The sequence below is a fragment of the Doryrhamphus excisus genome, chromosome 8 (assembly GCF_030265055.1).
Source record: "Doryrhamphus excisus isolate RoL2022-K1 chromosome 8, RoL_Dexc_1.0, whole genome shotgun sequence".
NCBI classification, from domain to species: Eukaryota; Metazoa; Chordata; class Actinopteri; order Syngnathiformes; family Syngnathidae; genus Doryrhamphus; species Doryrhamphus excisus.
In genome coordinates this window covers 5983770-5996791 of record NC_080473.1, presented here as the reverse complement: position 1 = coordinate 5996791, position 13022 = coordinate 5983770, and the positions used below count along the sequence as shown (strand labels likewise).

The 13022-nt window shown below is 43.5% G+C and overlaps 1 protein-coding gene across 21 annotated transcripts in view; it reads left to right on the top strand.

Moving 5' to 3' along the window:
• The window catches only part of si:ch211-286b4.4 (SCO-spondin), a 64960-nt gene that overhangs the window by 13336 nt on the left and 38602 nt on the right, over positions 1-13022 (top strand). For 19 of the 21 annotated variants that reach the window (XR_009131416.1, XR_009131417.1, XR_009131421.1 and 16 more), the window contains 18 exons: positions 39-172; positions 914-1111; positions 2157-2306; positions 2508-2687; positions 2866-2982; positions 3236-3385; positions 3470-3622; positions 3713-3928; positions 4010-4114; positions 5112-5256; positions 5817-6028; positions 7411-7629; positions 7724-7833; positions 8200-8332; positions 8676-8775; positions 8923-9086; positions 9937-10173; positions 10259-10431. Coding sequence is in view for 15 of the 21 variants with exons in the window: in XM_058080009.1 (XP_057935992.1) it covers positions 39-172; positions 914-1111; positions 2157-2306; positions 2508-2687; positions 2866-2982; positions 3236-3385; positions 3470-3622; positions 3713-3928; positions 4010-4114; positions 5112-5256; positions 5817-6028; positions 7411-7629; positions 7724-7833; positions 8200-8332; positions 8676-8775; positions 8923-9086; positions 9937-10173; positions 10259-10431 (2896 nt within the window). In the remaining 6 variants the exon portion in view is untranslated. The remainder of the gene's footprint in view (positions 1-38; positions 173-913; positions 1112-2156; positions 2307-2507; positions 2688-2865; positions 2983-3235; positions 3386-3469; positions 3623-3712; positions 3929-4009; positions 4115-5111; positions 5257-5816; positions 6029-7410; positions 7630-7723; positions 7834-8199; positions 8333-8675; positions 8776-8922; positions 9087-9936; positions 10174-10258; positions 10432-13022) is intronic. The other 2 variants (XM_058080016.1, XM_058080014.1) reach the window with 2 other exon arrangements.

The window sequence follows — 13022 nt, the reverse complement described above, 5'->3', positions numbered from 1 at the left end:
AACATTATGCTTTTCCAAATGACTCCTTGTGTTTGCAGGCTTCGTCTGACTGAACTTAGCGGCTGTAGCTTGTGTCCAGCGGGTCACTTCTGCGCTACTGAAGGTCTGAGGCGGCCTTCTGGAAAGTGTCAGCAAGGATTTTACTGTCCAGGTGGAGACACAGCAGCCACAGGTACAGCAAGTATATACTGTTACGTTAATGCTACCTACAGCTTAAAATGGTCAGAACTGCCCAGAGCCATAGCTTTATTTATTTATTTAGAGAGTTCACCTCCAAATGCGCAATAATTAACTTTACACATTTCCGGGGCTGAATTACTGTATAGCATCTCTGTGTGGAGTTTGCATGTGAGGGGGTTGGCACGTAGCAAGAGGCGGGTCGGCGATGGTCCATGAGAAAGAAGGTTTTTCCCTTTATGATATCATAACAATGCAGAATTTCAAAAGTGACCGTAAGGCGGCCTCTTGGTGCTTGTAAACAGGCGAGAGGGACACGTGTTGGTGTAAGACCACCATTCAAAAGTCAGATTTGCATAATAAGAGGTCTTTAATGTGATGTATGGTTTCAAAATGTATTGCAAAGATGCTTGTGCGAATAACCACGTGTCATTAAAACCCCAGGTTGAGTGTAAAACAGCACAAACATTGGCGAGGGTATTTATTCATTCATAATTCATATTCACATCACTTCAGACACAAATTGAACAGCTGATTTATATGCACAGAGAAATACTGGCATTACAAAAACAGATGCTGACAAGTGTGCGCAATCGGGACGCATGAGAGGGTGTTTTGTTGGCAGTGTAGCATGAATTAATCAGCTTTTATCATAGGATTCATCATAATAACGGCTTAACAGTCAATGATCGCAGCAATTTGCCGCATCTAATTGGGTTCCCCCTCCGCCCCCCAGGCTCTGTAGGAGGTCTTTGCCCAACTGCTCATTACTGCCCAGAAGGCAGCGCAAGCCCAGGGCCCTGCCCGGCGGGATCCTATGCAAACCTCACTGGCCAGTCTGTGTGTTCTCCCTGCCCTGCTGGCTACTACTGCCCGGAAAAGACCAGCGACTTCAGACAGTTTCCCTGTCCACCTGGGTTCTATTGTCCTGATGGTAGGCACTCCTCATTATAGTCCTTTCTAGTGTATAATCTCAATGGACCCTCAATGGAAAGGGGGGTGTAGATTTCCCAGGGCAGGCCAGCAACCAGCCACTTGTCGCAGCCATATTTAGCTGTGCCGTGGACGCTGCCTGTGAATGTCCTTGGAGTGTGTATAGGCCTGGAGTAGACGCTCAATCTAGCGCACAATCTTGGTGCCTCAGTCTGCAGAATGCACGCAAACCAAGGCCCATTTGTTGTGGAAAGTTAGCGTGGATTAACACGCTAATTGTGGCAAATGCTAGCAGACATCCCACTGTATGATGAAAATCCTCAATTCTGAGTCTTACAGAGGACGAATTATGCTCATTTTCAGCCCTTTGTATTAAGCTATGGACTCCTATTGAGCAGCTACATACGATAACCTGCACAGAAAGCTTTCTAGACCTTCCAGAATCTGCACCTATTCCAGCTGTATTTCCTTGTATTTGCAAAACGGTCGGTTTTAATTTATTCCTCTGAACATGCCCACTATTTAGGCTGCCTTAGAGCTGGGTGTCATCGGAAAAGCAGTGTAACTGGATATTGAACCTGCGGAAGTTATTGCCAAGGGGGAGAGGGTAGATGATGAAAAGAAGGGGCCTCGAGACAGAGCCCTGAGGCACATATGTAGTGACAGTGGAGAGGTTGGACTTAAAGGGCATGAGCTGTATGAAGTGAGGGTGGGGAGAATGGGGGGGGGGTGAAATGGTATCAAAGGTGATGAGTATGAAGATGAGGTCAAATGAGACTAAGCCAGAGTTGGTAGCAGTGAGAAGGTTGTTGGTGATTGTAAGGAGGGCCGTTTCCATGCTGTGACATTGTTGGAAACCAGACTGGAAATGTTTGTGAAGGGAGTTATATGTTTAAGTGAAGGTAAAGTTGCGAAGCAAGAGATTTTTTGAGAGTTTTGTGTGAAGATTGTTGGCCCTGCATTAGCATACCTTGTGTCATGCAGGTGTACGTTGTTCATAAATAACCATCTAAATGTACAACTATATGCATGCATGTATACTGTAGGTACAAGGCATGCCACCCAGTACCCGTGTCCTCGTGGCTACTACAACCCAGAACTCATGACCCAAAGCCTGGACAGCTGCCTGCCCTGCCCTCCCGGACACTACTGTGAGAAAGAGAGGCTGACCAAAGTGTCTGGAAAATGCAAAGCTGGTCAGTAATGGGCTTTTTTTCTGAGCTCAAGCAGGCTCATTCATCATTGTCAGTACACGGTCTTCTCTGGTCTGGCAGATTAAGCAGCAGAACCGCATAAAGCACATCATTCAAGCAGTCAGTGTGTTATTTTGACAAATGCCTGCCGGCACGCGGCTTTGTTGGTGCTGCTATCCTAATTGCATCACATGTTCCTCTCAGGTTGGTTTTGCGTGTCAGCAGCCTGGAACTCGCAACCATTCGACCTCGACAATTACACCAATGCTAACTGTCTGTGCCCAGCCACTGCCACGGGGGGACGCTGCCAGGCGGGCTTTTACTGCCCTGGAGGGAGCTCAGAGCCTCTGCCTTGTCTGCCTGGAGCCTTCTGTAACATCTCGGGTAATTAGACAATGCTTTTCCCTAATTGGGAGGTGCACAATATTAGAAACAGTAGAATGGATCGCAATTCTACACTAATTCTGAGTGCAGCTTTCACATTACTGTACTTTTTCTTTTTTTTTAAGTGCACGCATACCCAATGAAGTGAGTGAGTGAGATTCTGCTTGTCAATCAACAGGTTTGGCCTTGCCCATGGGTCCCTGTTCTCCAGGTTATTACTGTGTAGGGGGAGCCACCGAGGCCAAGCCAACAGATGGGGAAACAGGCAGCATCTGTCCAAGTGGGACATATTGTGGTAAGCCCGCTCTTTTATTGCCTTGGAACAGTTGGGTCGCTAACTAACCAAAGGTTTCTTCCATAGACTGATCAAGAGGTAGTAAAAAGACATGTAGACCAAAGCGTAGTCGTTTCACAATTGCCTAAAATACAAAAACACGTTTTAAGACATTGTACAAACATTAAACATTGTACAAATACATATGGGCCACACGGTGACCGAGTGGTTAGCATGTTGCACTTTTACATCTCCTGCATTTTGTACCCGACAGTTGAAGGCTCAAGGGAACCAGAGCTATGTCCTCCTGGCACTTTTTCACCAGTTCCTGGTCTGACCAGCAAGGCTGACTGTCAGCGTTGTCCTGCAGGGTTCTACTGCCGTGGACCGGGCCTCAGTGCGCCCTCTGGGCCCTGTGATCAAGGTGCGTTACTATACATTACTAGAGCATCTCAGTCAGCTTCCATAATTTTGACGCAACAAATTTTCCATCCTTTTACCATCACAGGTTATTGGTGCCCGCCTGGTCAAACTGTAGCCCAAGCTCTGCCATGTCCACTTGGTCATTTTTGCTTAATGGGTAGTGCAGCCCCAGAGCCTTGCCCCTTCGGAACCTACCAGGACAGGGAAAAGCAATCAGCCTGCGTCGCTTGTGAGGCAGGTATGACAAGAAGGACTACTACTGTACTACCTTTTTAAAAAAAACACCCACAGTTGTTGTTCAGTGGATTCCTTCTATCGTCATTACAAGGTTACTTCTGTGATATCCAACTGGCTGGAGCCAATGGCTCCTTGAAGAGGCCCTGCCCAAAAGGACATTACTGCCCTGCAGGTGCACGCATGCCAGAGCTGCACCCTTGCCCTGTAGGCTCATACAACCCAAGACAGCACGCAGACAGCCTGCTAGCCTGCATGCCGTGTCCTAGTGGACAGTTCTGTCCTTCGCCAGGACTTTCACAGCCGGCAGGTTTGCTCAAGAGATGTCTTTGTTTACATTTGATCGCTCTATTTACTACATACGTATATGATGCCATTCTACCACCTATAGGGCCGTGCCTTGCTGGTTATTGGTGCAAAGCTGGGGCGTCCTCTCTAACTCCATTGGACGGACTCTCTGGTTCTATGTGTCCACCTGGTCATTACTGCCCGGCAGGTAACTTTATTCATCAATTGCAGTATAGTGTGGAACATGCTAATTTCATAATGCAAATGCTGACATGGCATGGTGTAGGTGGCACTTTCTGTACTTAGCGCTATCTTTCTAGTTTCCAATTGTTAGCATTTTAGCTATTTTTTAATGGAAAAACACATGGCATGATCTATGGACTTATGGACTATAGAACTGCATTTGGACATTTGGTATTTAGTGCTATCTTGCTAAGTATTAGCATGCGAACTGTTAGCATGTTAGCATTTCAGCTATTTTTTTTATATCTAAATTTAATTACACACATGACATGTTGAAGAGACAATATGGAACATTCTTGGCACTTTCTGTACTTAGTGCTACCTTGCTAGGAGCTAGCATGCTAATCGTTGGCATGTTGCTATTTTATTAAGTAAAAGTGCAAAAATATATATGACATGACGTAGGGACAGTATCATTTCTGCATTTACGCTGTGTGTTAACTTTATGATTATCAAGTTAAATGTGTTCCTCAATATTTTTGTTGTTCTGTTCTTTTCAGCGTGCTTTTCAGAGGTCGCTAAAAGGTGGAACTTGTGTCTAGACACGCTTCAGTCTTATTCCAAACTGCTTTAATTACAATTCCAGGGTCATTTAATGCTGTGGAGCCTGTCTTACAGGCTAATGTAAGCAAATGTATGCTGCGTGAGGTTGTTAGCATTCCACTATTTCATTCTCATCTCAGGCTACCATGGTTTATTCATGCTAATTAACATCGGGTGGCCTAAAGGATTTTCTGACAACATCTATTTTATAACTTTTAATTCCACAGCTTTCCACATCTTAATGTGCACACTTACTCACCCGGGCTGCCTAATATGGCGTTGAAGTCATTTATTTGATCGCGCTTTTTGACCTTGTAGAGAGTGTAACAAATGCATTTGGCTGACAGAGCATTGAATGGCTAAATAAATATGTGCACGCCGAGTGGTGTTAGAATCAAAGTTTCTCTTTTTTTTCACAGGCACCACTGCTCCTTCGGCCTGCCCAAAGGGAACATGGTCCAACAGCTCAGGCCTGCGGAGACAGGAGGACTGTCAGAGCTGTCATGGGGGATTTTATTGTGACGCTGCTGGCCTTACTGCTCCTACTGGACGCTGCAGTGGAGGGTACAGTCTTCCCAATACTCCCAGTGTCTCCAAACTTTTTCCAGTGAGGGGCATCTACTTAAGAAATGAAAAATTAATATTTTAAAGCAACACATGTACTATATATTCTAAAAATGTATATATATTTCAAGCAAAAAGTGCATTTCATCATCTGGCATGAACTTTGTTATTGGCCTTTTTACCCCCATTTTTGTTGTTATTCTTTTGAATTTTCCAAATATTTCAACTTTCTTCTTAAAATTGCTTAATATTTTTTATATTAACACTTTTTTCCCCAAACAAATTTTTTATTCCCATTTATTCTTGTAATATTCTAATTTTAAATAAAGTTTCCAAAATGTGAAACTTCATTAAATATTTTGTTTGTCAAAATATTATGATGTAAAAAATATTTTTTCTGTAATATTTCAACTTTATGCTACTAAAATGACATTGCTTTTATATATATTATATAAAATATATTATATATTATTTGCATACAATTATGCTATATATATTTTTTTTACTTTCTTGTTAAATTATAGGTTTTAATTGTGGTGTAATTGTATGTTTCTATGTAGGTATTATTGTCTGGGGGGAGCTGTCACACCCACTCCCACTGATGGAATCACAGGGGGATCTTGTCCCGAGGGTTCCTACTGCCCTGAAGGAACCACAGAACCCATCCGATGTGACCCAGGCACCTATGTTGCCATGACACATGCGACTGAGTGTGAGGCCTGTCCGCCGGGCTGGTACTGCGTGACTGGCTCCTTGCACCTGTGTCCTGCAGGTTTGTCGCTGGGCACTCAAAAAGCACGCCATGCCACGCCATGCAGTTAAAGCTCCAGTCCTGAAGATGGCTGTAATGCATACTATGACTAGTGGACTAGTCATATGCTAACAGGGCTAGCAGATGAACTAATATCTGCTGGATTCAAAATGTTCATGTACACCTTTATCCAGATCTGCGGAAGACAATATATGGCATTCTCCGTGTTAGATGCTGCTGCCAAGCTAGAATGCGAGAGAGAAATTAATTGAGCCTTAAAACATGTTCAAACATCCCAGCAAATCATCCAGATAGAAGTACAGATGAGTATAATTGCTTTTTGATGGGAAAAAGTCAGATGTTTTTATATATCAAGCAGCCCGGTGGAAACCTGCTTTGTCCCTCATGACAACATTTGATACCGCATCTGCAGTTTTCTGGGGCGCCAGGGTTGGATGGTGACACAAGACTACTTTGTAGTCAATATCTGGAACGCATGGTGTTGTTGTTCCCCTCCGGCTAGCTAGAGACCTTTTCCTTTTTCCCCTTTTGAGGTATGTTGTATTTGCGCGTCAAGGACACGGAACCTTCCACACAAACAAAGAGTGTGCCTGCGTAGGTCGCTTACCATATTTGTCTAGTTACCTTCCTTATTGTCCCAATCCAGCTTTATATTAAAGGATTGTATTATAAACAAAGACATGTCTAAAACTGGATGTCCCTGAAGTTGTACAATCCAGACTTAGCTTTTTCAAGTTAAATAACATTTCTGGTGGAACTAGGAAATGGGAAATATGCCTTTTTTTCTGAATGTCAAGACAAAATCTTACCAGTGATGGCAAAGTGGAAATACGATGATAACCAGAGAATTGGAAATGCCCCAAATGAGGTGCTATTCATCTGTTCTGCTACTTCCAAATGCCATCCCAGAAGGGTACCAGTGATGGCAAATAGGTAAATGTAATAATAACCATAGACCCAGAAGGGCAACAAATTAAACAGAACATGCATTTATGTCCTGGCTACTCCTGAGAACACATGATTTTGCTTTTTCTTCAAATTCCATCACAGAAGGCAAGGTGGAATTTGTGATGCTAACCATAGAACTAGAAATGCAGGAAAAGAGATGGTACATACATTTCTGTCTTGGTTGCTCTTGAGAGTTCATGATTTTTTCTTAAGCTTATTTCCAAATTCAATCAAAAAATGGCACCAGTGATGCAAAGAGGTAAATGTGATGGTGACCATAGAACCAGTAAGCCAGCAAATGAAGCAGTACATATGTTTCTTTTTTTCTTTTTCATTAGGTACATATTCTGAATTTCAACATATCGTTAATGAATTCCCTTGTATGAAAATGTGATCATCCGTTTTACGTATAGTTTTGTGCATTTGTGTTCCAGGGTTCTATTGCCCTGAAAGAACCGGCTATGACGTCAGAAGCTGTCCACAGGGAACGTACGGCTCTGACCCGGGATACTGGTCTGTCTCCCAGTGCAAGCAGTGTGACAGCGGCCATTACTGCTCCTCCACAAATGCCACAGCTGTCAGCGGAGCGTGTCAGGAAGGATATTACTGCTCACGTGGAAACACCTCCCCCCGCCCTGTCTCACAGGCTGCAGGTAAACAAGCATCTTTACGCATCCTGCACATCTAGAATCTCCATCCGTGGTCATATTCTTGACAAATGGCGGCCTGGCTCTCACTGTCTTTCAGCAGGAGAGGGAGGACCGTGTCCTGTCGGTCACTTTTGCCCCCCGGGAAGCGTGCATCCCCTGCCATGTCCTCCTGGTACTTTCTCCAACCTCACCAAATTAGTCTCCCAGGTGAGTAAAGACACTAATCATGTCTGCTTGTTCATTTTTTACATGTTTCACTATAATTAATTGACATTTACTGGGTTGGTTTTGGTATGAATAGAAGATATGAAAGGTGCCCAACTTAACATGAATTAATCAGTAGGGCCACATGGTGGATGAGTGGTGAACATGTAGGCCACTCAGTCAGGAGATCAGACATGGAATGCTGATATCGCTGATATTTTCCAAATGTGCTACTCCACTGCTGCACATTACTTACCGCAATTAACGGGTCTCATCCTGCAAGCCAATCGATATTTATTTTCATTAGGTCTCGCCGTCTCAGCCTCGCTCTTCATCTTCTCTTCTTTTGAACCTCTCGCCTCGTCTCAGGTGGGTTGTGAGCTGTGTCTCCCGGGTTACTACTGCGATACTGCAGGCCTTTCAGCGCCCTCTGGTAAATGCCGGGGGGGCTTCTTCTGCCCAGGTGGTGCGTATCGGCCTGACCCACGACCGTGCCCCAAAGGTGATCGCTTTTCCAAATCACAAATGAGCCATCTGTGTCTTGGTTAAGTGCCGCTTACAGAAAAAAAACAACTTAGAGTCTAGGATTTAGGGGTGATGCAGACGACATGTAACACACCACTAAAAGAAACAAAGAAAAATTGAATCTCTGAAGCACATCTTGGAGTTTAGCATCTACATACGCTTACCGACAGCCCTAGCCCAACATGTAAACAAAGCTCGTATTTAACGTAATAGGCCTAAACATGAGCAGCTGCTGTATTGACAATAGAAATCGAAGAGCATCTGCTGCCTGTGTGCTTAAGTGTGTGTCTCTTTCATGATTGTCGTCCACACGCAACCAGGTTATTACTGTTCCGAGGGCTCCGCCGTTCCTCAGCCGTGCCCCCGGGGAACCATCAGTGGCGAGGATGGCCAAGCCAGCTGTAGCACCTGTCCCCAGGGGTATAAATCCGTTCATGCAAGCAGACACTGCTCACTGTAAACACATTCACATACAGCGCATGCGGACAAATGGATAAAGCTGGAAATGATGCAAGACGAATCGAAGCTGTAACATTCAAATGCTTCATCTGTATTTTATTCGGATAGCTTCTACTGTCCGGAGAGCAGCAATGGGTCCTTGTATGAGTGTCCGGTGGGACACTTCTGCCCGGTTGGGACCTGGTCCAAATACCTCTACTCATGTCCAGCTGGGTCCATCAACCCTCACACTCGGATGGCAAAGGCCCAGGACTGCGTACCCTGCCCACCAGGTCACACGCTCCTTTTTGCTGAACTTTGAATTGCAAGTGTAAGGGTAGGAAACGGTCAGGAGGAAGTGGAAGGTCCATTAACACGCCACAGCATGGTCACACACTGCTGTGGGATAGCCTTCCGCTCCAAATATGACATTATAATGCAGAGTATAACTAATATTATTATATGTTATATGAATACAGCATATCCCAAAACATCCCTCTCATTTTTATTATAGTATATCTTTTGAAAAGATGATAGAGTAGCGTTACTATCATCTGAAAACGAGTCAACATGCAACCCTTATTTTGTAAATGTATATGATTTGGGGCTGCATGAGTGCTGCCAGTACGGAGGGAGCTGCGGTTCATTGAGATGAAGCATTAACTCCTTATGTACTGTAACATTCTGAAGTACTTTTTGAACATAATAATAGTTCATATCATAGTTATTTGTGTCTGAGACAGATTAATTTGATTAACATTATTTTTTATGGGAAAAATTGCCTTGCTTTTTGAACATCCAAATTCCCTTTTTTTGAACATTCCAAATTCGTCTCTTGAGAAGATATACTATAAGATATAATATAATTTTTACGATTTATACTTTGTCAGTAGAGCTTGAAGAACAATATTGTGACAAATTTGCCTGATCACACACTTCTGTGGGACGGCATACCATTCCAATGACGACTACTTTGTCGGACACCCATTGTCACCCATTTATCAGTGTAATTTTTTGACCTTGTTTTTGTTGTTCTTGTGAGACACCCAAATTTAGATTTGGGCAACCATCACGGTTGCTTGCCCATAACGTTTGAGGTCATATCTACAAGTTTAATAATCTTCACTTTTTCTACCCCTGTAGGTTTGTTCTGTGCATTTCCTGGAATGTCTGTTGCATCAGGCCAGTGTCTTGCTGGCTATTACTGTCAGTCCGGTGCTCAGTCACCCACGCCAGCCGATGGCGGTGTGACAGGTGACCTCTGTCCCGAGGGCCATTATTGTCCTCAGGGTTCCTCAGCACCATTACCATGCCCGTTAGGACATTACAGCAACAAAACCAGGAACAGGGAAATCTCTGACTGCGTCCCGTGTACTCCTGGTAGTTTTTCTCATTTTTGCATTATTAAATCAGAAAATACTCAACTCTTTTTGCCACGTCAGAACCTTCTCTTTCTGTGTTGTAGGGTTCCTGTGTGCCACCAGAGGGCTCTCTTTCCCTTCCCACTTGTGTTCCGCTGGCTCATACTGTCCTAGCTCTAATACTTCATTACTCTGTCCTCCTGGAAGCATGTGTCCACCTGGATCTCATAGACCAGTACCCTGCTTGCCAGGGACGTACCAAAATGAGCCAGGGCAGGTAAGAAATATATAATTGAATAGTCTGGGTGTGGTTTGATGGGACATCTGGACAATCGACAAGGCTTCAGTAATGCAAAAATCAATATTTTTTTACAATCACAATGATAAACACCTTGTTGAATTACATTTTTACATAAAGCATTGGGCTGGATATGAGAACACCTGTCTTTTTCAAGTTTTCGAATCTTTATTTAAAAGACATAATCAAGGACAAGGACAAAGTTTTCAACATCAGTACAACAAAAGCAGTAGTATGCGTTATCGTTAAATGAGCATCATAACTCCTCCTGTTGTTTGCTAACTTGATAACAACCTTTGAGACACTTTTTTTCCAGTGGGTCTTGTTAAGGGTTGGAACCGGGGTCGTGTACTCAAGTCCTAAATGCAGACACTTTTGTGTGAGCAAAAGACAAGAATTTCTTTAGCCTGAAGACTGAAGCGGGGCGGAGGGAAGCCTGGGCTACCTCATGAAGCAGAGCTCAAGTGAATCATAGACTGCAAAAATCCCACAAAAAACAGGTAAAAAAAAGATGACGAAACAATCTTATTTGAGCTTTGACAACTTCAAAGAGAGACGGTGTTACCGCGAGAGCGTTGACAACAATTTGGAGATGAGCCTTCTCAGCAGCTGCTATCAAAGGAAGGAGAGACAGTGGCAACAATTTGGCGTCCTTGCGGGAGCTGCAGTCAGGGAATGGAAGGCGGTAGGGGAAAGGAGGGTTCGGATGGATCCTGACAGATCTCTGTGTCTTGCAGCTACATTTCTCTAGGTCTCTGGTGTGTGTGAGTGACAGGAAGAAAAGCTCTTGGGTTGCTTTGGTGCAGTGGTACATTTGTTTTGGTCATTAATCCCCTTTAAAGAAAATGAAACCTATGCAAACCGAATACATTCTTCCCATAAGAAATAATGCAATTTAACATCACTTTTATCTTTATGAAAGATGAACAAACATAGTGATGGGTAATGGGAGGAGGGATGGAAGAGCCGCATGGACGCTGTTTCATTTTAGTTGACAAACTTAACTTTAAGTAAGTGGACGGTTGGTGCTTTATACTTGCCCACTTGGACTTTATTATGAACTTCAGCAGCAGGTACAATCATCATGACGCACACTGGCCCAGCTAACTTTCTGTTATGTGACTCCCTTAAACCGTTCCCCTTGCAACATGTGTTAACTGGGAACCTTTATATTACAATACTGTGTAACAGATGCTATAGTTCAGGGGTGCTCACACTTTTTCAGCATGCGAGCTACTTTTAAAATGACCGAGTCAAAATGATCTACCCACTACAAAAATGCAAAACATCTACTTATTTTCAAATGTATTGAGGATTATTTGTACGTACAATGTATGTTGATGTACCTTACATAACCAAATGAGCCAATATTGCAAAACACACATAATTAACAATTAACATTTTTTGTAATTACCTCCACATTACTCCACATTTCCCTTCTTTGGTACTGCGATGGTAGAATGGCATATGAGGCAAACGCACTTCGAAAAAGACATTGTGGAAAAAAAGTCCACCTCCCATTCCGTATGGAAGTGATATGTTTTTGCCTTTTTACTTGGTCCAGCTACTTCACTCATTTTAGTGGCCATAAACTTTAGCGAGGGCTTAAAATCTGACGCAATTCGTCGACTAGCTTAGCACTTTGCATCGCTGTTTACGCATGAGCGGTGACCTGAAGGTCAAAATTCAGTTGTCATCTGACTGGTTGTCCTGTATGTCACTCAAGTAACGGGGATGGATGATAGGCTGACATCGTAAGTTCTGCTGCACTTAGAGACGTTGTTTGATTTGATTGGTCACCCGAAGGGCAACATTCAGTTGTCATCTGAATGGCTGCCCTGTATATCAATCAAGTGACGGCATTGATGCTAGGATGATATTTTTTTAATGTCACGCCGCGATCGACCAGCGATCGACCAGTACCACCTCCGCGATCTCGACTTAATGAGCACCCCTGCTATAGTTATATCTTGAAGTCGATGGTGTTTCTTACTTTTGTATCGGTTGAGGCATCTTTTTCTTCGCAGCCATCCAAAATCCACAAATAAAACACTCAGATATACGCAGTGCGCTTGAACACCTCATCAGTAAAGTCCGCAGTGCTTGTAAATGTGCATGTTGAAGTGTGAAAAGACTTACTAAACGTTCTTCCCAGAGACTGACGCATAAATATTTTGGCCATTCGACTACGCACTGTTTGGCCATACGATAACTCGAAATCGAGTTAACTGAATCCCAATAGCCAGGTACTGCTAGGGCTGTCATGCTTTAAATGCTGTTCAGTGATAATCCAATGGCATTGGCGGCGACTATTCATGCAATGTCGTGATATGTAAGAAGCTGTTGACACAATTTGCATCTCACTTTCTGGAGTCATTGTTAACGTTTTGAAAATACTTCCCACTCTAGATGTTTTTTTAAGTAGCTGTTATGAGCCAATAAAACCATCAAAGTTGATGGTCTTTGTAGCGTTTAAAGAGGACCTATTATGCTAATTTTTTTGACCCTTTGTATTGAGTTGCGGACTCCTATAGAGCAGCTACACACAATAACCCACCCTGAAAACGTTC